The sequence below is a fragment of the Lycorma delicatula genome, chromosome 1 (genome assembly GCF_047948215.1).
Source record: "Lycorma delicatula isolate Av1 chromosome 1, ASM4794821v1, whole genome shotgun sequence".
NCBI classification, from domain to species: domain Eukaryota; kingdom Metazoa; phylum Arthropoda; class Insecta; order Hemiptera; family Fulgoridae; genus Lycorma; species Lycorma delicatula.
In genome coordinates this window covers 100,182,256-100,209,141 of record NC_134455.1, presented here as the reverse complement: position 1 = coordinate 100,209,141, position 26,886 = coordinate 100,182,256, and the positions used below count along the sequence as shown (strand labels likewise).

The window sequence follows — 26,886 nt, the reverse complement described above, 5'->3', positions numbered from 1 at the left end:
CTACAAAAGTCCGATCTTCTCCTGCTGTTTTGTAATTCTTCATCTCACCTTCTTCTATTATTGTGGGACTTATTTTATTATGGGAGAGTTGATATTTCCTGGTAGTGTTGTTAATGGGGTGATAGTGTTAAAGTTTAGGAGTTCTGTCAATTCTTTGCAATTTAGGGATTAAAATATTTAGCTAGGATTTCTGCATTGTCTTTAATGTTATGGGCCAGTTTACCGTTCTCATTCTTTATTAGTAGGGTAGTGGATTCATATTTTTGGAACTGATTTTTGAAGGTTTTGTACTATTCTGTCGACTGTATTATTGAATTATTCTTCTATTGACTTACTGACTTCACTGTGTCTTTATGGTGTCATCTTTTTACTCTCTTTAGGGTTCGAGTGGTTTCTTGTCTTCGTTTTACTAGATTTTGGAAGGATGTTTATGATTTTTGTTATTGGTGAAATAGACATGCTTGATGTTTTTCTCCGTTGTTTTGTCACATTCGCTGTTCCACCATTGTTTTTTACAGAATTTTATTGGGCTAATTCTTCTGCAATTTGTTTAAGCTATTGACTAGATCTTCAAGTTTATCTGTGATTATTTTTTCAGTGGCTTTCTGGTAATTCTCATAATGATTAGTTCGGTAGGGTCCACTTTCCTTTTAATTTTAGGGGGTTTGGTTTTGTTGCTTTCTTTGAGGAGTAAATTTAATTTTAATTTTGACTACATAGTGATTTGAGCCTATGTCTACTTCTTGGAGGACTTTTACATAGTAGATCTTCTTGTGGTGGTGTTTGTCCATGAAAACATGGTCTAGTGGCCATTCTCCTTTGGTGTAGTTGGGACGTTTCCTCTTGAAATATGTGGATTTCGAGATTAGATTGTGGTTTCTGTAGAGATCGACGAGTATTTTTGTTTGGTTTCGTTTGGGCAGGCCATTTTCCGATTATGTTGCGATACCTTCTTTCTCTGCCTAATTGTACAATAAAGTCTCCGATTAAATGTTTAATTATATTATATATATATATATATATATTTCATTTATTACTGTAATTTTTAAGTATAAATCAGACTCATTATGGGCATTGGGCTTTCCCAATTGTTACAATTGACTTGATCTGTTGCAGTTTTTTTTTTTAATAATACAGATTTTCTAATTTATCATTTTGCCTTAACCTTAAACTTCTTTCCATTGCTGTCTGTGTGATTTGTAACCTATTAATATTCTTCTTCAACGTCCATATTCAGTTAAGCAGTACTACTACTTGCTAACATTATTTTCTATCACTTTATTAATTCTGTCTTCAAAGCTGTCAACTATCCTGAGATATACCACCTTCATTTAACCCTTTGGCTTGTTCATTACAGTATCTGATTGCTTAGCATTCATTAATAGTACGGCATCTTTGCTAACTCCATCTAGTTGAACTATCATCTTTTTCACCATCTCACTACATTTAGAAAAAATCACATATTCTCTGCAAATCCTAAGTGAAATAGTTTTCTACCATTTATAGAAATAATTATATTTTGTAGTATAGTTTCTTATTTATTTCTACAAGCTACAGTTAAAAACAGAAGTGGGGAAAATGAGTCGCTTTGTTACTCTTCTTTTTGTATGACAAAGAAGTCCTGAAGTCCCTTTCCTTTTTGACAATATTCTAAGTTTACTTTTTGTTAAATATATTTAATTAGGCTTTCATATTTCCTATTAACTTTTTGCATTTTCTAGGTTTTATACAAAAGTTGATGATTTCAAGAACCAAACACTTTCCAATAGTCTATAAAGGCAATAAAACACTGTAATTTAATATTCAGATGATTTTTCAAATGGATTAAAAATGGTCAGCAGTGCTAAAACCATTTCAGAAACCTGCTTGTGCACATGATTGGCATCTCTTTCTAAGTCTTCCCTAATCCTATTTTGCACAAACTGTATAAATATGTTATCCAAAGAAGGTGACAGTTTTCCATCCTCTAATTTTTACCTTTTTTTATGTAAAAGAATGATACCAATGATAACCATTGGGATGGTATAATTACTTCCCTTTCCAAAATTATATTAAAGATTTCCAGAGTTCCTTCAATACTATGAATGTTATTTTCAACACTTTACTCTTTTGTTATTACACAATCTAATATTCTTTAAATTCTTAAACAGTGGCAATCTGACAATTAATAAATTTGATGATCTCATCAATATGGTTGTGGCTTGAAATAAACTTAAAGAATCTTTCAGAGTTATAAAGATCCTAATATATTTGGTTGAAGTACTAATTATTACAATTCTTTAATCCATCTTTTCTACATTATTTCCTTCCATTTAATTTGTACTATCATTTTTTCATATTTCTTGTTCGTCTATTATTATTAACAGCCTCTTTTACTAATCTTACTTTGTAATTTGCTACATACTTCCTTATATGAAATCTAACCATTTTACACAATGCATTATTAGTATAATGTAAACCAAATACATTACAAAATACATTATTGTATAATGTATTACGTTACACAATACATTATAATGTATTGTGTAAAATGGTAATGGAAAGAAAAATTAATTGAGATAAATTAGTGTTTATCTCAATTAATTTCTCTTTCTTTCTTTTAAAGGAAATTAATAAAAAGGTGTGATTTTTATTCCCAGAAAAATAATTTTGAGTCAAAGAATTATCTTTTTTTGTTTTTTGCAGTATGTTATATATGAGAGGTTATCTCTAAAGTAAAGACAGTTTCATTGTAAATATATTTATTCTGAAAACTTTATAAATAATTTTTATTTCTCTTAAAATACATACCTTATACTACTTCTCCATATAATCGCCTCATGAATTAAGACATTTATCGTAGCGGTACACCAGCTTCAATATACCCTCGTCGTATTCTTCTGCCGCCAATCCATTTAACCACTAATTAACAGCATTTTTAAGTTCATCGTCATCCGCGAATTGCTTACCGCTCAAAACGATTTTCAATTTCCCAAACAAATGGTTATCAGAAGGAGCAAGTCCGGACTATCTGGTGAGTGATCGTAAATTTCCCATCCAAATGTTCTCAGTAAATCACGTGTCCGACTCGCAACATGTGGACGTGCATTATCGTGCAGCAGGACGACGCCGTCAGTCAGCCGCCCACGAATTTGAATGGCGCACCGTAACTTATGTAAAGTTTCGCAGTAGGCTTCTGCAATAATAGTCATTTCACGTGGCATGAAATCAATCAGCAGTATGACAAACCGATCCCAAAAGCTGTAGCCATCAGTTTGCGTCCAAAAATTTTTTTTTTTGTTTGTGGGCGAAAAACGCTTGGGCGTTATCATCGGCCGGTAGTTATTATTAAAAGGGTAATATAACTCCAAAATAATAAGCTATACAAGGTGTAAACGTAATATTAATTATATAATACAAATTTACTAAAACAAGCCAAGAAGGCAAAATAAAACCCAAAACTAATATCACAGACAAAGTTGATAAAATATTAATGATAAAATAATAGAATAAAGAAAGTATAAAAACTTACCTAACTCTGATGGGTTGTGCAAAAATCTCCACCCCGGATAGTAAAATTAAACACAATTAAAAAATCAAATCGACAATAAAGGTTAAAATTATTAAAAACTCTTCTTACAGAAAAACATATATATGCATATTAAATCCTTTGCAGTAACCCAGTACTATGCAAAAAGAGAAACATTCGCTCCAAAACCCTGCCATCATTGCCCAAGACATCACGAATGCTGCTGGGTATATTAAACTGACGACGCAACGCCGCATAACATACGCAGTCCACGAGAGTGTGGTGCACAGTCATGCGGCAGTTGCATCGTGTGCACAGGGGTGGGTCTCCTCCTGACATTAGATATTCGTGTGTGATCCTCGTATGCCCCAACCGTTACCGGCAGAGGACCACTTCCTCACGACGAGAGTTCCTGCAAGAGGAGCCCCACGGCAACACTGAGTCTTTAATCCGCCGAAGTTTACTATCGACGGCAGCCGTCCAGCCACTTTGCCACCTTGCTCGCAGTGATTGCTTTATATGATTAATAAAATCAAAGGTAGTAACTCGGGTGGTGAAAGAAGACTGAATACACGCATCTTTCGCAGCAGAATCTGCCCTCTCATTACCAAGAATCCCAACGTGGCTAGGGAGCCAGCAAAAACCTATCCCATTGTTTCGTTTTTCTAACTCAGCGATTTTATCATAAATGCCAATGACGACAGAATGTTCGCAATAAAGGTTTTCCAACGCCTGGAGAGCACTGTATGAGTCACTGCAAATAAGAATGTTCCTATATTTAGGGCCAACGATACTTAGAGCCCTATCCACAGCGAATAGTTCCGCAGTGAACACACTCGTAACACCGGGTAGGCCAAACATATAAGTCTGTTCATTGAAAACAAAAGCACAACCAACGTTACCATCATGCTTCGACCCAACAGTGTATACCACCACGTCTGGGTTCGACTTGGTGAGGAGAAACTGGAACACCTGCTGGTAAACAATAGGTGGCGTTGATTGTTTGTCATACGTTGTAAGATCAAACATAAAATTTACATGGTTTACTCTCCACGGGGGATTCGAGCACGGACATGATGGAAAGAACGAGGGAGTACCAACATTCATACGCTGCAGCAGACGTCGTGTACGGACACCCACTGGCGCAGTACAACGTGGACGGTCCTCATACTTCCTCAAATCAGGATTCTTAAGAACTGGGTCAAAAGCTGGGTGATTCGGCTGTCCGCTGAGACGGGCAAAATAAGATAACAAAAGCTGGTCTCGTCTATCCCAAAGTGGCTCGCCACTGTCTACAAGTAAGCTTGCGATAGGGCTCGATCTAAACGCACCCGTGGCAAGCCGAAGAAAAGAATGATGCTCACAGTCCAGCATCTTAAGTACGGTTTGGCAAACTGACGAATAGGCGACACAACCATAATCCAAACGGGAACGAACAAGGGAGTAGTAAAAACGTAACATACACGACCGATCGGCTCCCCCCTTGGTGTTACTTAGGACCCGCATCATATCCAAAAGTTTGGAACACTTTGTCCTCAAATCCCTCATATGTGTGACCCAAGTAAGACGGCTATCAAAAAGCAAACCCAGAAACCTGACGTAAGTAGAGACAGCAATAAGCTCCCTGTTCAGAAAAACCCGCGGATTAGAAGGGTTCCGTAGCCGAGAAAAGACTACACATTTCGTCTTGTCGGGTGAAAATGTGAAACCAGTAGTCCGTGACCAAGCCTCAAGGCGAAATATAGTGTTCTGCATCAGTCGCTCCGCAGTGGGTGTAGAGCGGCTCGCAACGTAAATAACAAAATCATCAACGAAAAGACAACAAGAGACAGGAGCCTGTACACAATTGGTAATGCTGTTTATGGCCACAGAAAACTAGGTGGCACTTAATCCACTCCTTGCGGTGCCCCATTTTCTGAGACGACACTGTCTGAAAGTGAATCGTCTACACGAACACGAAACGTCCGGTGATTCAAGAATCCCCGGATAAAAGCAAGCATGTTGCCAGTGATCCCCACCTCCTAAGAGTGTTAAGAATGCCACGTCGCCAGGCCGTGTCGTACGCCTTTTTTATATCGAAAAAGATAGCAACGAGGTGTTGGCGGTTCAGGAAGGCGTTTTGTATGGCTGTCTCCATCGACACCAAATGGTCAATGGAAGATCTCCCATGTCGGAAACAACACTGTTCCGAAGAAAGAAAGCCATGTTTCTCTAAGTACCACGCAAGCCTGCGGTTCACCATCCTCTCCATTACTTTACACAACACGCTTGTTAAAGAAATAGGGCGGTAGCTTAAGGGATCGGTTTTCTCTTTGCCAGGCTTTAGTACTGGTATTATAAATGCTTCCGACCAGTCGGGCGGAAAGACTTGTCCGGAGAATAAACCATTGTAAATACTCAAAAGATGTTGTAGTGCTGAGTCAGGAAGGTGCGAAAGCATACAAAGGCGAAAGTTGTCTGGTCCAGGGGAAGTGTCACGTGAGTTCCTAAGTGCGTGCAACAATTCTTTAAGTAAGAATGGAGTGTTCAATTCACCAGCCGAAACACCAATATTCAACCTCAATACTTCCATCCGTGCTTCGCACCTCTGAAAGTCGTTACTATATGACGAGGTGAGAGACACCGAACGGAAAGATTTCGCTAAAGTATTTGCTACAGCCGACGATGACGTAAGGAGTTCTCCCTCATCGATGAGACCGAGAATAGATTGCCCTGGCGACCTGAAAATTGCATGGATTTTTCTCCACACAGTAGACGTGGGAGTAGTACGTGAGATGGAGTTCACATACTTCGTCCATGAATTCCTGTTAGCGGTCAAGAAGACCCGACGGCACACCGCCCTAGCTCTGCGGTACATATCTAGATGTTCAGTTGTAGGTCTATTATTGAATTTGCATAGTGCTCGCCGTCGATTCCGAATAGAACACTTACATCATCATTCCACCACGGAACGGAAGGACGTTTAGGATTACCCGATGTTTGTGGGACATATCTGCAGTTTCAAGTATTTTGGACGTAAAAGAGGAAAGTTCCTCAAGGATGTCCGCACCGACGTCACACTGCGATTGGAAGGCCATACGATATCCATCCCAATTCGCCTTTTCGACAATCAACCTCCGTGGCCTTCTCCGAAGCTCGTGGTCCACACCGAAACGAAAAACAATTGGTTTATGGTCGCTGCCATGAAAACCATCACAAACAGACCAATCAAAACGAGGGAGTAAAGTCGGCGAGCACATGGAGAGATCGATATTAGACACAGTACCAGATGTTAAAGACATGAATGTATGAGACCCATCATTCAGCAAACAAAGGTCCAAATCCTGTCTCACATCGTGTACTATATTTCCCCGAGTGGAGCAGAAAGTCGAGCCCCAAGAAACATGGTGGGCATTGAAGTCTCCCACTATTAATGATGGAGATGGTATTTGTGCGAGGAGGTCTGAGATATCCAGAGCACTGAACTGAGTGTTCGGCGAGAGATATAGATTACAGATATGCAACTTGAAGGGGACAGAGATCTTCACTGCAACAGCAGGAAGAGAGTGGTCAGTCGAATCCTTGTAGCTGATACCTCATCCCTCATGAAAATAGCCACAGCACCACTCTCTCTACCGTCCACTACACAGTCGAATCTCTCACAAAAGTATCCCCTGAGTGCGATTGGGTCATGTCGCAGAAGATGAGTCTCCTGGAAACACATGACAATCGGATCATGCAGCTGCGCCAGTACTCCAATATCTGCAATGCGGGACCATACACCCCGAACATTCCACTGAATAATGTTCATAAAATGAAAATAAAGTAAAAAATATAAATATAATAAATAAACTCAGGAAACCATATAGAATTCAGTTGTACGTGATTCTATTTTTCTTTTTTGTGTTCTTCACCTTAGATAACTACGACGCCTTTGGGTCGGGAGGTTCCTCAACCATATCCTCCAGTATATGGGGGTGACGGCGGAGGAGATTTATGAGAACGGGATGTCGCTACTGACATCCCAAAGGGGGAGGCCATGCGGGTCACTTTCCTGGGGACCTTGTTAGTCGGCTTACCGCCGTCTGTGGTAGCCTCTGCCCGTACCGGCAGCACGTTAGGAGCAGGAACTTTTTTATGAACCACACTGTTGGATTCAGTTACTGCGACACAGGACTTTTCACTCACCCTTGTCAGCCCGGAAATAGTGGCTGTCGGCAGCACTTTGGGAGTAGGAACGTTTGTATGGACCACACTGCTGGATTCCGTTATTGAGACGCAGGACTTTTCACTCATCCTTGCCAGCCCGGAAATAGTGGCCGTAAGCGAAGTAACCTGATCAGAAAGCATCTGAACAAGCTTCTTAAGTTCCGTGCAGGATCCGCACTGTGGAGCATGAACAGGTGTAGCAGTCTGTTTTGACGCAGCAGTGGCGAAGGACACATCAGGTTGAACGAGATTACGTGAGTTAACCATTTTCCTATACTCCCTGCGTGCAGCCGGGAAAGATAGTTTCTGCTCAGTACAGATCTTGAGAATTGGGCAATCTCGGGAGCGAGCCGTATGCGAACCATTGCAGTTCGCACATCTTTCTCTTTCCTCACAGTTAGCGTCACTGTAGCCTTCGGTAGCACATCGAGCACAGATCTCCGACCTCGAGCAAGATGTTGTAGTGTGACCGTACCTTTGGCACCTGAAACACCACCGTGGGTTGGGAATGAACTGGCGTACCCGAAGTGAGAGGTAACCCACTCTAATCCTCTCTGGAGGAACAGGAAGACCGAACGTCAGTATAAGGGACGGCGTCGGTTCTTCTGTTCCGTTCTGCCGTATCATCATAGGTTTCACCTCTACAATACCTTGAGTACTAAGTTCATCAGCAATTTCCCTCAAATTCATTTCTAGAAGGTCACGATAAAAAATCACTCCTCGGCTGGTATTGAGGGTCTTGTGGCATGACGTACTTACGATTATGCCGCCCATATTGGTCAGACGTAACAATGATCGACTCTGCTCGTCGTTATATGTCTCTACCAAAATTGTCCCATCACGTAATTTTTTAATGTTCCTCGGAGAACCAATACATCCTGTGATGCATTTACTAATCAAGAAAGGTGAGACCTTTTGAAGGGAGCCACCATCCTGCTTATTCTTAACAACAACAAAGCGAACATTCTTGCACCTAACACCACCTTCATCGGCTGTAGCAAAACTATCCTCGTCAGACGAAGCTGACCGAGGCCTTTTCACCAGACTAAAAGTGGTAGTTTTTTTAGATGGACCACCAACCGTCATAGAATTGGTTGTAGGAACTGAAATTTGGCTTGACTGCCGTTTTCTCTCTGGCGTGTAATACGAAATCCATGTTTCATCGTCGGTAACAATCGAATTAAGGAACTCATCTCTTTTTTCTGGGCATCGCATCAAAAATTCCAAAGCAGATACCATTCGGATTTTTTTGTGACGTTCCGTCAAGACGTGCGGCACCCAACGTGCATAAACCTTTCTGAAGCTTATATGGTCATGAACAATGCGACCGGTATCAGCTCTTGAAAAATTAGGAAAAAGAAGGGTCAGGTCGGAAATCGTTGAGTGACGATTTCTGATTTCATCATCGACGCGTTTCAACAAGTCCTCGGTGATTATCAAGGGCTTCCCCGTACGTTCATCATGCATATTAATTCTGTTATTTCTATACCTTTCACACCATTTTCGGACATTTCTTTCATTTATTACATTTTCACCGTACACAGCAACCAACTGCCTATGAATTTCAGCCGGCTTAACGTTTTGATAGTTTAAAAAAAAGGTATGACTACGTATTTCACACTGGACGGCAACATCGATTTTCATGTTCATTTTATAACGTAATAACTCACAACGTAATCAAAGATACTACAAAGTGACTTCTTAGAGACAACAATGCAGTGTGTGTAATGTAGTGTATGAACGACACAGGCTCGCCAACCTTAAGGAGAGAAATTTCCCAGCGGTCTTTACTTTAGAGATATCCCTCGTAAATAAGTGTAGAATTAAAGTTATTTCTGTTGCTTTTCTAGGATGAAAAAGAAGATTTGGTAAAGAAAAATAGCCTGGTTACTGATTTTTATACAAAAAGTAAAGAAATTTTTATGGAACAAGCAATTCAATTTAAAAAAATTTCATATTTTCTAAATTTGTTAGGAAGTCATATGATGGTAAAAAGAATGATTACTAATATTAAACAAATTCATTTGCTAAGTTTACCAAATTAATTTGGTAAATTTACCAAATTAATTTTTTTAATTAAAAAGTTTACCAAATTAATTTTTTTAATTAAAATTTTACCAAATTAATTTTTTTAATTAAAATTTTACCAAATTAATTTTTTTAATTAAAATTTTACCAAATTAATTTTTTTAATTAAAATTTTACCAAATTAATTTTTTTAATTAAAAAATTTACCAAATCCTCTTTTATGTAAATGTAATCTGTAGCATTTTGAGATCAAAATTTGCAAACCAAATTAAATTTAATTTAATAATCAATGATTATTAAACAATAATTACTAAACTTAATGATTAGTAAAATTTAATAATGTTTTAGATAAGTCACACTATTTTTAACATTTTTTCTGAAAGTAAAAGTAAAGAAATATTCTTCTTGTTATTGTAAAGATGTGGCTGTTATGTAAGCTGCAGGCAGTGAGTGGCAGTACAGTGCTGCTCAATTCTATGATTTAATAAGGTGTTAGCTTGTATGAATATTATGCAACTAAAATTAATACCTTATTTCAGAGAATTACTGAATAAACTATATAAATTATTGGGCAGAATGTATGAGATAGAAGTACCCTGAGATTTAAAAAATTATAATTGCTTTTTTAGTGAAGAAAACAGGGTAAAATGTTTGATGTTCGTGGTGGAATGATAGTGTCTCTGCCTTTTATATTGAAGTCCCATGATTGAAACCGACAGGCATATAATTTTTCATACAGTACAAAATTCCGTTTCCATATTCCATTAAAATAAACTGAGGTAACATTGTTCTTTCGATGGAAACCAAAAATGAATTAAAATACTGAATAATAATGCTGAATAAAAACAAATATAAGAATTTATTGATAAGAGAAAAATTCAGATTAAAAATAAGACTAGACTGTATACAAAGCTGCATATAAAGTTACTGAATTTGGTTTACCACATTTTGATGTTAATGTGAAATTAGTTTAGACAGCCTTTAGACAGTATTACTACTTTAGTTTGCACTGTATAACACCAAGCACTGCTCACCTTAGAATGGATAATATTTTCTATCAAGAGCATACAACTAATTTTTATTAATTCACAAATATTTTTATCATTAAGGGGTTTTAACTGACCATATTATTACCTATCATTCTGCATTTTAAGGTAACATGCTAATACAATTCCATTATTATTGTGAACGCATAATATTGTGAACATCATAGAATATTCAAATGTATGACAATGTTAAAAGCAGAATGGTAAAGAATAGAAATTGTTGCAAGAAGATGCTAAAAATTAGATGGGTTGATAAAGTTTGGATATGATATGAAGAGATCTTAAAATTAACAGGAGGGGAAAATGTGGTAGAATCTTTTAGAGATGAATTAAGTTGCTGGGCAAAGCATTAAGAATTCAAGTTTATCTAATTTGGTTAATAAAGGAATTTATAGAGTAACTGAAAAGGAAGAGGAAATTATTGAAATATGTAAAAGATAACTAGATTGTAGGATGCAGTAAATATGTTATGGTTGAATGAATTGTATTGAAAAGGAAGGAATGGAGAACAACATAACAACAAAGTAATTGCAAATAATATTGTTTGCCACACCAAAAGACAATAACATAAATTTTGTGATAAAACAAAATTTATTAGAGAACATTATTTCATTTATAGATGACAAATTATGATGGAGTTCACAAATTAATTTCTTGAAAAATAAAATTTTTTAGTCCAGAATCAAAGGTAGATTTAGAAACACACACACACACACACACACTTTTTTTCTCCAACCAGTTTTCCAGCTACTGCTGGGTCTGGGTGTAGGTATGTATAGGCAAATGCAATTAGTGCTACTGGCTTACGAGGCCTGATGTATTTGTAATGTATGTGCAAATGTACCAGTAAACATGTAGTCTTGAATAGACTCAGGTTGACCACTCCTGAGATGTGTGGTTGATTAAAACAAATGACAAATGTCAAAGAAGTCTGTAATAAGGCGGAAAGGTTAGTGAATGCCTTAAATAGACTTATGCCTTTGCGGACTGCTCCTGGCTTGGCCAAACAAAGAGTAATCATGTCGGCTGTAGCCTCAGTTCTTCTGTATGCAGTGCCGGCCTGGGACAGGACAATTAATATCCAGCGAAATCTCAACAGGCTTCGAAGGATCCACTGGAGAACATTACTAGGAGTTAAGGGTTATAGGATACTTTCATATGATGCCACGTGTGTTCTTTCTGGGATTTCTCTGGTGGACTTGCTCATTCGGGGAAAACGGAGCAGTTTGCGGGAGTGAGTAAGGAGGATGCCAGATTGTCCATTATTTGGCGAAGAGAGCTAGAGGACTACTGTATAGAACATGGAGAAGGGAATTGCCAACGTGTATGTACTGTCACGAGCAAGATTCAGTACACTGCCAGAACTCTGGCAGTTGGGTCAGGGTGGGAGTCACTGACCTAACACCAGAAGAACTAGTAGATTATATGCTGACTTCAGTGGCAAACTGGAGAGCCGTCGACAGTTTGGCGAACACGATTTTGAGGGAAAAAGATGACAAAGGACGTTGAAGGGGATTTTAGTTTAGAGCAGGGCAGACAGGCTCGACTGGGAGGTCTAGCATGCTGAAGTGTCTTGGCTCTAATGAGCCGGGGTTTCCTGGGGTCGATAGGCTGGGGGCTCGTTTGAGTTTGAAGGATACTCCCCTGGACTAAACTTTACTTAATTGTATGTCCAGCCTGTATTGCAGTAAGAAATATATACAGAGAAATATTAAGAGGTTGTTAAAAATTTATTTATGTTGTAAATTTATTTATGTTATACAATTACAGGCAAGTAATGTCTATAGCAGCAGACAGACACGCTTCTGTTTTCCTGACATTCTTATTATTATTATTAAATTTTATTTTTGTAAATGATTTTTTCTTTTACTGTGTGTCACAATATTTAAGTTAATATCTAATTGCCTGAGTTAATATCTTTAGTTTTCCTTATATGGCTATCAGGAAAACTAAACAAGGAAAACTAAACACAAACTGAATAATACACAAAAACACTGTATTTATAACTTTTTAATAAGTTATGAAAGTAAAATATTGTTTTATCAATAATATAAATATAACAGATTTTTCCTTTATAATGTAGAGGTAGATGAATGTACAGCATATTTATTTCACATAAGATGGCACTAAATATATTGCAGTTCCTGATGTATGAGTATATAAACTTTTTAATATATTCTATTCAACATGCAAGACAGTAGTGCATGAACTTCCTGTCTCTCAATCATTTAAATAGCTATATATAAAACTGATACTGATGTTATCAGTTGTACTATGATAAGCTGTTTGTTCAACAGCTCTTATTTATGCACATACAGTTAGAATAATAGAATAGTTTGAACAATGGTTTTTTTTTTGTTTTTAAATGGTTAATATTTAATAATATTATATAATTAAAATCAATTGTTACAGACACAAGAATTAAAAATAACAAAAACTGAAAGAGAAAAATGTAATTTTTCAACATCAACGAAAGTAACTGCAAAAAAAATAAAAGAAATTACATTAGCGAAAAAAATAATTGAAAAAGATAAACAGTCTCTTACTGAAAAAATTTCAAAGTATGAAAAATTAATTAATCAGTTACAAAATGAGATTGGAGTACAAAAGGATCTAAATAATGAAAATGTCAAAACCGAACTCGATAATGCTTTAAAAGATTTAAATTTACAGCAAAAAATAATCAAAGAAAATATTACTAAATTTAATACTTGTGAACAGTTAGCATTAGAGCAAACAGAAAATCTTGATAAAGCGGAGAAGTTTTGTGCAGAAATAAAGCGTATCAATTATAATCTTCTGAAAGATAAGCAAAGGTTAGTTTGTTATTAGTAGTAAAAATTTATTAAAATTAAAGTTAATTTTTATTTATTTTTTCTCTCTGAAGTAATAACACCCAATTATGGGTATCTACTATTTTTTAAGGTAACTGAATTTTGTAGCAAATAAAAAAATGCCAAGCCTGACTGGCATTTGAGCCCAGAACTTTCCAGATGAATGGCAAGTTGCTGCCTAAAACAACATTTTTTTTTTATTTGTTGTTTATTAAAATACACTGGTGAAGGGTAAAAAAGATATCCATCTTGGATATTTTTACTCTTTATTTGTGATAAATGAAAAACGAATTTATATTCTCATCAATTTTGTTTTAGTAGGTTAATGATTTATTAAAATTTAGTTGAATCGTGACTAGACATGGCTATTTAGGTGGTTTGTGCCTTGGATAAAATGGAATAATAATTACACATCATATTAGGAATGTTATTTTTGGATGCGAAGTGTATTGAGTATAAATAGTAAATAAATACATTCGTTAATCAGACCAATACTTAAACAGATCATATCAGCAACAAAATAGGTGCACTACTGCAAAGTTAAAAAGGACCTACATTTACATGGATGGTTCAAAGGTATGGTAAAATTTGACTGAGTATGGCTGTTTGAAGTTGAAAATTCATATACTTACAAACAGAAACTCATTCATACAGTTTATAATATGTATAATCTGCAATCAACCATTACAGTTTTTTACTTCCTTGTACATAGTAAAGGAAGTATGGTGATCACGAAAAATTTCAGTTTACAGATTTCAACGGTAATATCCATTTTGACCATCCCTGAATCCATTTTGACTAGTTTTGATGTGACGTCTGACCACGTATGTATCTCGTATAACTCAAAAACAATTGGCCGTAGAATGTTGACATTTTGGATTTAGAACTGTTGTAACATCAACTGTTGCGCACCTCCCCTTTTTATTGCAATCAAATGAACTAAAAGTGCCCAAAAAAAGCTCAAAATCCAAAAGAATGAATTTGGAATTTTTCTTAACTGCAGTAATAAGCCCTCATTAAGAGCTTTTCAGCAATATATCATAGAGTACTTTCATTGGTTCTAGAGTTATAGTCAAATTAAATTTTAATTAATGAAATATTTAGATCTTAAAGGGGAAGGCCCATTGGTTTGAATCAGACTTCATCTCTTTTTTTTTAATTTAAATATATTGATGTATTAATAATTAAGTTATTAATGAAATAAAATTTTATGCACTTTTCATTTAAAAAAAAGAAATGTGTATATGTAATAAGCAAGTAAGTCAAGTTGTGTCTACATCACATTTGGTGAAACATCTGATTTTCTTTCTTTAATTTTGTTGATGGTTACATAATAATAATTTTAAAAAACTGTAATTTAATAGGTATACAAGGAAGTCATGATGTGATGTCCACATCAAATTTTTTAATTGCAACTACTAACAAACAGGTTAACATTGCATCTCTGATTAGCTGTAGTTATTCCATAAACAACTATAAACTGTCAGCCTTTTTTGTTATATAAGAACAAAATAACAACCTTTCAAAATACAAGTAAAAACTCTAGTTTTCTAACACTAAGTTTCTAAAGTCATCTGTTTTCATTGTGGTTAGATTTGTAATCAGGTTATGGTAATCTAAAATCATGTTATATTTTTATACAGCCATTTCATATTTACAAAAAGTAAAATTAATTGTATGTCATATGAAATTATCGTCATAAAATATAAATTATTGAGTTGAGCAATAAATGAAGTGCTGTGCTTGTGCTAGTGTTTTAGACAGGCAATAAGAGTTTTAAAATACAAGTATCAACATATTTTACATCAAAATGATGTCTATCATGCATCAGAAAGCTCAATTTTAAAGTGTAAATCTTTGATGTTGGATACAGTTAGTATAGAAAATAAATTTGCTAAATCTTCAGACACAAAAATATGTGAGACTATTATAACTATTCATCAAGTTAAGATTCAAAATCAACTTCTACATGAGTAAAACAGTCTATGGCCTTCTTGAAAATGATCTGATTAGACCATCTGTGGTTTGTTCTTGAGTTACTGAGTTTCATGAAACTGATCCTGATTGGCATTTTGGTGTTGTATTTTCCGATGAGTCTTTTGCCATAAAGGGTAGGGTAAATCAACCCGAACCATGATTATTACATTATAACCCTATGTTTGGAGCAGAAAAGGTTCAAATTAAAAGGAATTACAATTTAGACTGCTCTTTCTGCAGCCAATTTCGATTGCTCTTTCTGTTGATAATATTTTGTCTTAAATCATATTTGATGAAACTATAACGGCTAATAGATATTTAAATGTTAAATCATCACATTTTACTTAGATGAATTATATGATTTTTTCCAATGCTTCTAATGAAAACTACAAAAATTGTTTTTAAATCATTAAATTCTTGGTTGTTGGACTGGACAGGATAGTAAACTTTTGAAATGACCTCTGTGATTGCCAAATTTAATTGTCTGGTAATTTTTTATGGGGCTTTTTGAAGGCATATGTGTGTTGCCATAATATAAACACTGATGCGAATGTCAATGGTTAAGAGGATTTAGACATTCTTACACAAACTGGTGCTTGCAGTAAAATAAGTTTTCTAGACAATTAAAAAATGGGTGAGTTTATTGTTGATATAATTACTGTTAAAAATATACACTGAATAAATATCTTTTTGCATATTTGGTATCAATGTAAATTTTATAGTCAAGTCATTCTGCTTGAGAAACATCTACAGAAAAAAAAAAAAATAAATGTAGAAAAATAAAACTCTTTTCAACCTCTGCACATTTATTTGTTATATGTGCCAGTTGTGTTAAAAGTTCACATTTAATTGTGTTAAATTGTATTTGATATTTCATACATTTCAGGTATGTTAAAGTGCAGTCCTTTTTATGTGCATATGTAGAATTTTAAGATTACTATTGCTGAATTTGTGATTTATTTCAGTGAATAGTTGACAATTTACTGTCCAGTGAATCATTGTTTGAAACTGCATTTACCAGCCTGAAACAATGTATAATTGGAACAATTCTGTTTTTACTCCAGGACAATGTACATGTTTAATGATTGTGTTCTGTGCCTAGCGATTTGTTTTTTGTTGTTCTGAAAGCCATATTACATCCACATTTTTTAACTTTGTGTACTATTTTCTTTGAATCTTTGTGTAGATTGTGTTGTTTCTTTTGTTTTGTTTATTATTGTTTTTATCTTTATTTATTTTGAGTATGAGTATACCAGTGAGTGTGGTAGTAAAAAATAGCTACTGGTGTGTCTAGTATTTTATAGTGTTGAGTTCTTCTGTATAGTCTTTAGGTGATTTGTTTGAGCTGATCTAAAAAACCAGTAGTTTATGAGAATATTACATAGAGATAAACTTTGTGATTTGCAGCTTGTTTAGATTATAGAATAACCTTAAAATATTTTTATGATTAATGTTGTTTTTTACAGAGTTTTAAAAGAAAATAAGGAATTATATTACAAACTTAGTATTGTTATATCACATCTGCAAACTAAAAACATCGAAAATAAAAATCTAATGAAAAAAATAAAAAAATTAAACTTAATTGTTCAGCATGAAACAAAGTTAGCTGATGGTTTTAGAGCCCAAAAAAATTCTAAAACTAAGAAAGTACTTCAAGCTCAGGTAATAGTATTAATAGTATCATCAATTTATTGATAATTGGTTTTACCTAGATATTGTAAAAGAGAAAAAACTACATTACTGCCTTACAGTGAAATGAATTCAATAATAAACTCTTAGTTCTATTACAAAATTGATTTTTGATGGTAAAGAACAGTCTATGAAATGTTTGATGTCATCATCAATCCTGTCCAATGGCAGGTATGTGATGGATATTTGTTCTTTCACTAAAAAAAAGATCAATCACATCAATGATTTTATATGTTTATGGCATTAATGTTGAATTAAAATCCATGGAGGACTGCACAATGTAGATAAGAGAGAAATTACAACATTCAGTCATGACTGATGAACTAGTTCAAAAAGTTGGAAAAATGCTTGTAATAAACATTGTTTCATGATTTCCCAATTGTCATAACTTCCATGCAAGGATGTTACCAACATAGGCCATTTGTTACAATTGATCGGTTGAAGAAGATGATTCTGATGGAGTGTTCTTTGTAGTTGCTCACATTGTTTACATGTGTTGCCAATGCAGTGGGTACAATATGAAAATGTAATACATTCTTAATAATTTAGAAACAAAAGTGGTTATATAAAATTTTAATAGAAAGATTGCCACAACAAATTTGACTAGCTATGAAAAAATTATACCTTTCAAGAATAGTTCTCCAGATTTGACCATTAAAGTAACAAAATAAAATTAAGCAAAGTTCCCAAATTTTATTCCCAGAAAGTAAATAATAATTAACTCTTAGAGAATGTGATTTGGTTAGTGACTCGTAATTCAACTACATAAAATTAAATATAAAGCTCTTTCTTGGTTTAAGTTTTATTAGTCATAAAGAGCGTTTGAATAAATTTATGTCTTCCTTAAAATTCAATAAAGATCAATTTTGTAGATCTACCAAGCAGTTCTCAAGTCTTAAACATCTAAAACAAAAATAAGGTATTTTACAGATATTGAAATATCTTTAGTATATTAGCAATTCGTCTTTTAACTTAAACAATAGTCTCCTCATGTAAGCATTTTATCACATATACACAAATATATATCATGACTGGTGGAAAGTATGAACAGCTTTATATTTGGGACATTTTGGCAATGAATTTTTACCTTCATGACTTGCTTCATAATGACAAAACATCACAAGTGTTCTTAGCTTATTTTTTCAATCTGATTTCTATTAATCTGGAGAATTTATTTCATTACTAGAATTTGTCTTCAAAAATTACTTGTCTGTTTTTAAATATAATACAAATTTATACAAATCGGAAGAAGAATTGTGAAAATACAAATTATTAAATTAAGGTGTTTTTAGATGCTCAGGTTACCAGTTATTGTCCATTTTTCAAGTAATACCTGCTTTACTCATGGATGATTATTTTTTTAAATTAAATTACTAGCTTGTTCATTTTGAAGAGCTGAATTAAAAGGTGTATGTAATAATTAAAAGTCATTATTATTATTATGATGGAACTGATGAGATAATTGAAAAAATAAATTACTTATAAAATAGCTTTGCGAATCTTGTTACCAGTCTGTCGTCCCTTTAACCTGGCATATAATTACTTTTTTTAAAATTATTTTTTAATTCACAATACTCTTATTACAAGTACTCTTAATACTCTTATTTACAATTTCAAAAAAAAAAAATGTTTGACAGTGAATGCATTCTTACAACCTGATGATAATGCAATACTTGGGACTTCTTAAAGGGTAAGATCCTGAAAATTGAAACTAGCATAAATAATAATAGTATGCTTGTATAATTTTATAACTATTATGATTTTTTGTTACTAAAAAACTACTTCTTAAATATGCATTCATGTGTAAGATGAAAATGCAACAAATGTTGTGGTTTTCAAGAACTGTGTATTAACAACCCTGTGATATTCAAAGAAATGATCTCTTTTACTTATTTTATTCACATCCTCCAAATACTTAATCATAGACTTGAATAAAGAATGGATATTATACTTGGCAAAGTAAGTTTTATCATACATATAAACTCTGACCTACTATAAAATCAGGGAATATAAAAATAATACTTTTCTTATCTTCTGGAACATTAATCTCAAAATAAAACTATAGTCTGTGTTCACTGTAACTGCCAACTAACGGTACACCACATCGTTGTGAACTGTGTCTGTTACACGGCTTACACGGCATTGCATTGGAAGATTACACTAGGGGCTAATATCCAAAATATCTCAGGCAACAATATATTGATGTTATCTAATGTCTTAGAATTTCTTAAGGCATCTGTATTCAAATACTTGATTAAAACTGTAATGAGTGCCTTTTTTGATGTATGGCAATTTTGTTGTTTTATGTTATTAGTATTTTTATTTTTTATTTAGTATTTTTTTATTTTTTTTATTTTGCACTTAGCATACCGAATAGGCATTTACATTCTTTTAATTTTTAAGGTAAATTTTATTTGTTAATTTTTAATTATTTACTACAGTAATTTTATGTCCGGGCACTCATTGTGAGCTCAGAAAAAAGTAAATAAAAATGTAGTCTTAAAATGCAGCACTGAAAGTCGATACCTACTTTCTGCAGCCAACAGTCTGTAACCATAAAGCACTTATATGGAATTGTAAAAGTACATGCAATTATTCAGAACATCTGTATAATTACATAAAAATACAAATAATTATTTGATTAACAATATATTTTCCAACCTGATTTACATTTACTGTCTTCTTATCAGCAAGTAATTCTTTTATTTACAGTTTGTTCTGTAAACATAAAACAACATAAAAGTTTTATAATAAAAAAACTGACCTGAAGTTTTACCTCCTACTCATGTAGCACATTGCTGGCCGTAATTTAAAGTAAAATGTTTACATATACTCAATAACATGTTTACCCCATTGGCGTAAAGTCGTTTAATTCCAATGAATTCAAGGTTATGGTCGAGTCTTGTAATTTACAGGCTTGGTAATTTTTTTTGCTTTTTTGTAAGGCTTTCTACGTGTATTTTTAAATTTCTCTCAGGCTCCAGCTTGTATGACTATTGCATCATCGTATTGGTGTTAGCTTATTTATATCACGCATTATTTTCATTGCTGTTTAGTCTTAATGTATATATTAGGCTTAATGTTTTTTTTTATTCTCAACCAATTTCAATGTTGTCATAGTTCCTAGAAGTCTATTTCTCTTTCTGCCCTGATGTCATTTCTTCAACTTGCGTATTCAGAAATTATTTTTATCAGTCTTACGTAATTCTTTGGCGGACTGCTCGCTTAAATTATTTGTTGTTATATCTTCGTTCCCGAATTCCACACCGTTTCTCTAATCGTTCTCATACTAACAGTAAGACACAACTCTTGTTGTCAACACACACTGTCCATTGCTTTGTTCGCTTCCCCTACTTCTCACCACGCCAGCTTTTTATTCATTCTAGTTCGGACTTTCACGTTCTGCGGATCCTGGTCCTCTTGGAGGGCCAGGCTTCGATGTTTTCTTTCTTTCACTTAATGTTAATACTTTCGTCGTCTTTGCACTTATAAACGTTGCGGTATTTCTCTGTTAAAATATTTTCTAATTCTACTCGTCGGTTTTTCGTGATTTCAAAGTTTTCTATGTTCGTCCAGCCTCGTTTCTTCGTTAAGTTATTCTTACATTCTACATTACTTCTCTGTGGAAAGTGCTTCAATCATTAGAAGCTGTCAATTCTATCGATGTCGAATCTTCTCGAATCGCAGATTACATTTACCTCGATCCAGAATCTCCAACCTCGTTGCTACATATTAGTCTAACTCTACACCACGTCTCACCCCTGCGTTCCTGATACACCACGGCGGACTACGCCCAGGAATTACTGTATGTATTTGTTTTACCTTCATTCATGAGTTCCTCTCTTACAAATATTTGTGTGCTACAGGCAAGTTTAGTTTTTCATTACTTATTACGTTAAACCGTTATGTTATCATTAAAATTTGTGGAACATTCAGTTCATCATACCTATGCCTTTCAAGTTTCAATTTCACTTAAGTACAGTCACGACAGGTTACTTACATAAGGTTGTAATTGTTCAGCTGCAACCTATTTTCCGTGCTCAATTAATTTCAATGCGATTATATTGTAAATAACTCTTTATTTTTATGTTTACTTATCACAATTTTATTGTTATTAACTCTTTTTGTACTAGAATATCATTGTGGCCTTTTTTTCTACATTAAACTAGAATTACATGTATTAATTATTTAACGTTAAGTTTGTTGATGTTCTTAATTCAGAAAAGGCCAGTGCTAATTAATATTTATTGTAATTCGTTTATCTAAGTTAATGACATCCGTTCATTGCTATTTGTCACATTATAGTATATGTCAGTAGTACAACTGTTTGCCAGTTACATTTTTCTATTGATATTATGTTTTTCTAAATTTACAATTAAAATTAAGGTGTTTCATGTTCTCTTGTTTTTCAGGCTTTGTCAAAAATGTATATTGTCAAAATCTGTATTTAACAGTGTATATTCATGTATTTTTTTTTTCATTTAACATCATTGTTCAGATGCTGATTTCAGTTGATATTCTTAATTTTATTTTCACAATTTCTTTTTAGTTTTTAAGGTTATGATTTAACATAAGTTCAGTTGTTTTTCTTTCTCATTAAAGTCCAATTTCTTTTGGCAAATACGAGCTATGTTTTTAGTAACTTTACCCAACAGTAGAGATTACACATCACTGTGCCTTTCTTATGAGAGTTTATAAGTACTATTCATAATAAAACCATTCCATTCAATTATCTGCAGATTTCTGTATGAATCAGAACATTATAATCAGTCATTAATCACAATTAATTGTGATTAAAAATCCAGACGTATATAAATAAATACACATGGAAATATTAAACAATAAGCGATATCAAATGTAAATATTTCATTTGCTTTTCCCAAGGCTGATCGTAAATTGCAATATTTTTAAAAAGAATAATATTTCAAGTCATCTCCATTTAATCAATCTCAACTAAATGTCATTTAGTATAGTACAGCCATTCTAGCAAGGCACGTTCCTGTTTACTCACAGCCATACACCTACTCCCCTCTGCAAGCTGCTCGACTGTATAAATATGTCTGGAAATACTTCATTTTTTGTTAATGATGAGTGAAAATTTTGCTCTTAATTGTGCGTAAAGCTAAAGTAATTTTGAAACTACTGGTGGTGGTGGGGATACTAACTGGTGAGACTGGAATGTGATGTTTCCACATCAAATAGGTTTACATAATGAAATTGCATGTCGGTGATTGTACAATTTGAAAAAAATTGGATTTATGCAGTTCTAATATTAAACTAACCATTCTACAATAAGATTATTTAAAAAAATGTTTTTTCTACTGTCATTACTCCTTACTAGATCCATAACTAGGGTAAAACTTTATGAGTCATTATGTACAATGTTAAATGTTATGTATGTTTTTATGAATTTAGAATCATGTGTCACAAATAAAGGAAAAGATAGGAAATCTGAATAAACAGATAGAGGACTACAAAAAAGAATTATTATCTAAAAATACTGAAATACTCAGAAATCAAACAGGTATATATTAATTTTTTTTTTTTAATATTTATTACTTTTAATTAATCTGTTGCATCAATAGTAATAATTGCATTTCAAACACTACATTCAGTAAAGGTGTCCAGTTTGTTGGTTCAATTTGGACATATGCAATTTTCACTGGATTTTTCTGTTGTGACAACTAAGGAACCCAAAAAACCGGATGGAAATTTTCCAGATGTTTGTATGTATGTGTGTGGTTGGGTGTAGGTGTGTGTGTGTGTGTGTGTGTGTGTGTTTGGTGTTGCACCCTAAATCACTTTATATCAACAGAACTAATCAACTGATTTTGACCAAACTTGGTCAGATTACTTCGATATGTGTAACATTGATGTCATTAAATTTTCAACTTAAAAGGTCAAGGCTGTAGAGCAAGGTCACCCCTCAGTATCTTGAAATTTCGCCTAATTAAGGTCTTATTTTCTTAGGCACATTTTTTAACAATTACAAAATATTTCCAAAAAAAATTTGAAAAATTGCACACCCCAAAAATGATCTAAATAAACTAGCGGCAAAGTGGTTATACTCCCTTATTGGTACTCCCTCTTACCACAAAGAGCGCTAGTGTAGCACTGAGGTACAACTGTTGTAGTTGTCTGCTGTGTTTTGACATCATAAGTGAGTGGTAAAATTAAATAAATGAATAATATTTAAAGGGTAATAAAGTATTTGAAGTGGCTGCTAGTACCTCCATAACTGTGTGATGAAATATGGATACACGCGCTTTAGTAAGAATCATTGTTTCTTAAAATATTGTTCAATTCTTAAATCAATATTACATTTGAAATTTAAATTTGAATATCAGGACTCAACTTAGGACTGCAGGAGCCCTATAATTGTATGCATCTTATACCATTACCTTGCTATATGCTGTACTGCTGTAGTTACTCTATAAGTTACCCAACTACTCACAGTCACTCAGATATAAGACATTTGGGGGCTTAATTAAGGAAATTTAAGGACTTTTTTGCTGCAAGCTTTCAGCAGTCGCCTCTCCAAATGAATTTGAATAGGGAAATGTTTTATTGAGAGAGCTGGTAATGAAGTCATGAAAATGAATCTGTATTCAATGACATGCTTTTTGGCATCAATTATTGTTTTCAAAAATTAACTACTGTTTTTTATGCTTTCAGTTTTTCTTTTATATCCAATGTTCTACTCAGTAGAGGCTTTGAGAATAATGTACTGTATCCCACAAGAAGCAAATTAATTTATTTCTCTAAGGTGTCTGTTATAAAATTTTTCATATTAAGTATCTGAGGTCAAGTACTATCTGAGTTGAAAAACGATAATAGGTATTTCTGTTTTTGTATTGTTTGGTGATTTGCTTTTTTATAATCTGTTGTAACTTAACAAAATTGATTAACAGTCAAAACACACATTTATTTCTTTATTTTTACTTTCTGCAAATTTAAAAAAAAGATAGTTTTAATTTTTTTATTCCAATAACTGTTTAGCACTTTGTTATAAATAATGCGTATAAACCTTACAAGATGTTGCGGTTTTTCATACATCCACCACCCAACTGGTGGATGGTGGATGTCCTACCATACTGTAATGCTTATTTTCTGCAATAAACATGCGATTCTGGTGTGAGTAGTAAGCAAATGTTTTCTACAACTGTGGACTAATGTGTAACCATTCTGTTCAATGTAACCCTATTTATGTAGCACTGGATCAGTATGCTTACCTGATGTTTTGTTGATTGATTTGTTTACTTCGATTGCCTTTTGAAAAGTGACAAAGTAACAGTATTTTGTGAAAATTTTTGAAAATACTTAATTTTTAGAAATGACAGTGTCTTAGTTGATATTTTACTGTAATTAATTTAGCAGCTTGATTATAGTGTGATTGTGTTGCTATTAAGCTGAGCTAGAATATTAATATTGAATTTATTAGTGTAGTTTCTGGCGTTCTTGATAAAAAGGTGTGCTTGTTAGCATAGACCAACAGGTGGTGTTGGATTTACTAAGTGGAGAGAGCAGCTAGAAGTTTAAAAAAAAAATTTACAGGTTTGACATAATTAAAAATGTGCTAGGTCAGAAATGTAACATGCCATTTTCCCATTTGAAATTTCTAATTATAAAAGCATTATTTTATATAAGCATTAATATAATTTATTATGAAATCTATAAAATCCCATTTAAATAATTCACAGGAATATTATTAAATTAGCTGCCAGTTTAGTAGAAGAGGCAGGAAAAAATGATATTTTTTACTAGAGTTATTCATTGGAGGTAATTAACATATCATATCTCTATAATAATGATAAGAATTACTGATTTTACTGTATGATGGGTCTATCACATGCAGAATTAAAATGTTAGTAGTTATTAAGCAGTTGTATTAGAGAATAGTTAAAATAATTTATTACACAGTTAAATAGAATGAACCAAAGCTGAGGGAAGAGGTTTAAAAGTAAATTTATTCTATCCTAGCACTGCAAGATTGTTTGAGTAATTGGTTTCAGTATGATGATATCAATGATGAACAGACAGCTATACATAGTTTTGAAAAAACAGCAGTTAAGATGGTAGGGAGGAAAAAAATCTGAAGATATGGAGGGACTGAAGATGTGGAGTAATCAATATGGTGAAAGACATTACAGAAAAAGGGAATTGTTTAAGATTCATTTGCAAATGGAATACCAATGAGACCAGAGAATTGTAGAGAATTAAAAGGAATATTTCTAAAGCTCTTTAAGGAAGCACATCGATTCAAGGAAAAAAATTTTATGGAAGAAGATTTGTTAGGATGGCAGCAAGTAGCTTACAAAATAAAAGATTTCAATAAAAAAAAAAACCATGTGGCTTAGATAATGTAATTCTGATGAAAGAATCATTATAAATTAAGGGGGATTAAGAGGTACCAGATTTACCTCGTTGAAAACATTAATGGATGATTCACGAGGCAAAGGTTTATATTCATTCAGAAGCTGGAGGGAACTCTAAAGGAAGCTAGAAATCATAAGGTTACTGGATTAAATGCAAATTTTAGTTTTTAGAAATTTTCCACTATAAAATCAACATTAAAAATTAAAGATAGTAGCAGCAACTGTGATGACTGCAAGAGATTAATTTACTAAATTCTGCTTATAAGGTTTAGAGTAAAATAATTTATGTAAGAATATACAGAATAATAGAAATGCTTCTGTTTGAAGTACAATAAAGTTTTAGTTTTCCATGATTAATGATTTTATTTTCAAACATAAATGAAAAATCCAAGGTGTTTTATTTAAAAACCCATTTATTATTTGTTCATCTTCAGAAAGCCTTGATGTAGTTGAAAGGATTGTATAACAGCAGGTTTTTGTAAATACTTATTTCCGCATCCAATGCAGGTAATAAAGGCACAAAAAATTTACACTATAAAAAAATCTCTTGCATATTTTCTAAAATTCATATTAGTGACACTATTAATTACTGTAAAAAACAGGCAGATAATGCATCAAAAATTAAAAAGGATATCTGAAGATAGAGAGACATGGCATCAGTTTATTAATAGGATGAATGAGAGCAAACTGCCAGAAAGGCACTTCAAATATCAACTATAAACCAGTTTACATCGTTACAAGAGATTGAGCAAATAAAAGAAGACTTATCAAGTGCAAAAACAGTTAGTAATGAGGGCATTACTAGTCATTAGGGAATGACTATGTAGTGGACGGCACAAGCAAAATAATTCAGAGTTGAAGTAATCTTGTTTCTCTAAACAAGATTACATATGTATTAATGCTATATTATAGTTCATTAGTTTAAAATCTCTCAGTGAATATTAACATCACCCAAATTCATATTCTCAAAAAAATAAAGGTGCATATAAAGTGACTTATTTGCTATTACTATAATGAATTGCACTACATAGGACGTTTGCAAGTAAAAAATTGTTCAGTCTCTGAAAAGGAATTATATTTGGAACAATAGAATGTTATCATAAGTAGGCAAATAAAAAAAATCAGTTATTAAAATCAATAAGGAAGCATAGAGAAGAAGGTATGTAATAATCTACATAGAAAGATTATTACATATTCTTGTAAAAAGTTATGGGAAGATGCAAACGTTTATGTATAACTTT

The 26,886-nt window shown here is 33.3% G+C and overlaps 1 protein-coding gene across 1 annotated transcript in view; it reads left to right on the top strand.

The window, feature by feature from the left end:
- The window catches only part of LOC142317579 (uncharacterized), a 110,750-nt gene that overhangs the window by 50,039 nt on the left and 33,825 nt on the right, over nt 1-26,886 (top strand). Inside the window, exons 8-10 of the mRNA XM_075354136.1 lie at nt 13,183-13,586; nt 17,048-17,243; nt 22,686-22,794. Coding sequence (XP_075210251.1) covers nt 13,183-13,586; nt 17,048-17,243; nt 22,686-22,794 — 709 coding nt within the window. The remainder of the gene's footprint in view (nt 1-13,182; nt 13,587-17,047; nt 17,244-22,685; nt 22,795-26,886) is intronic.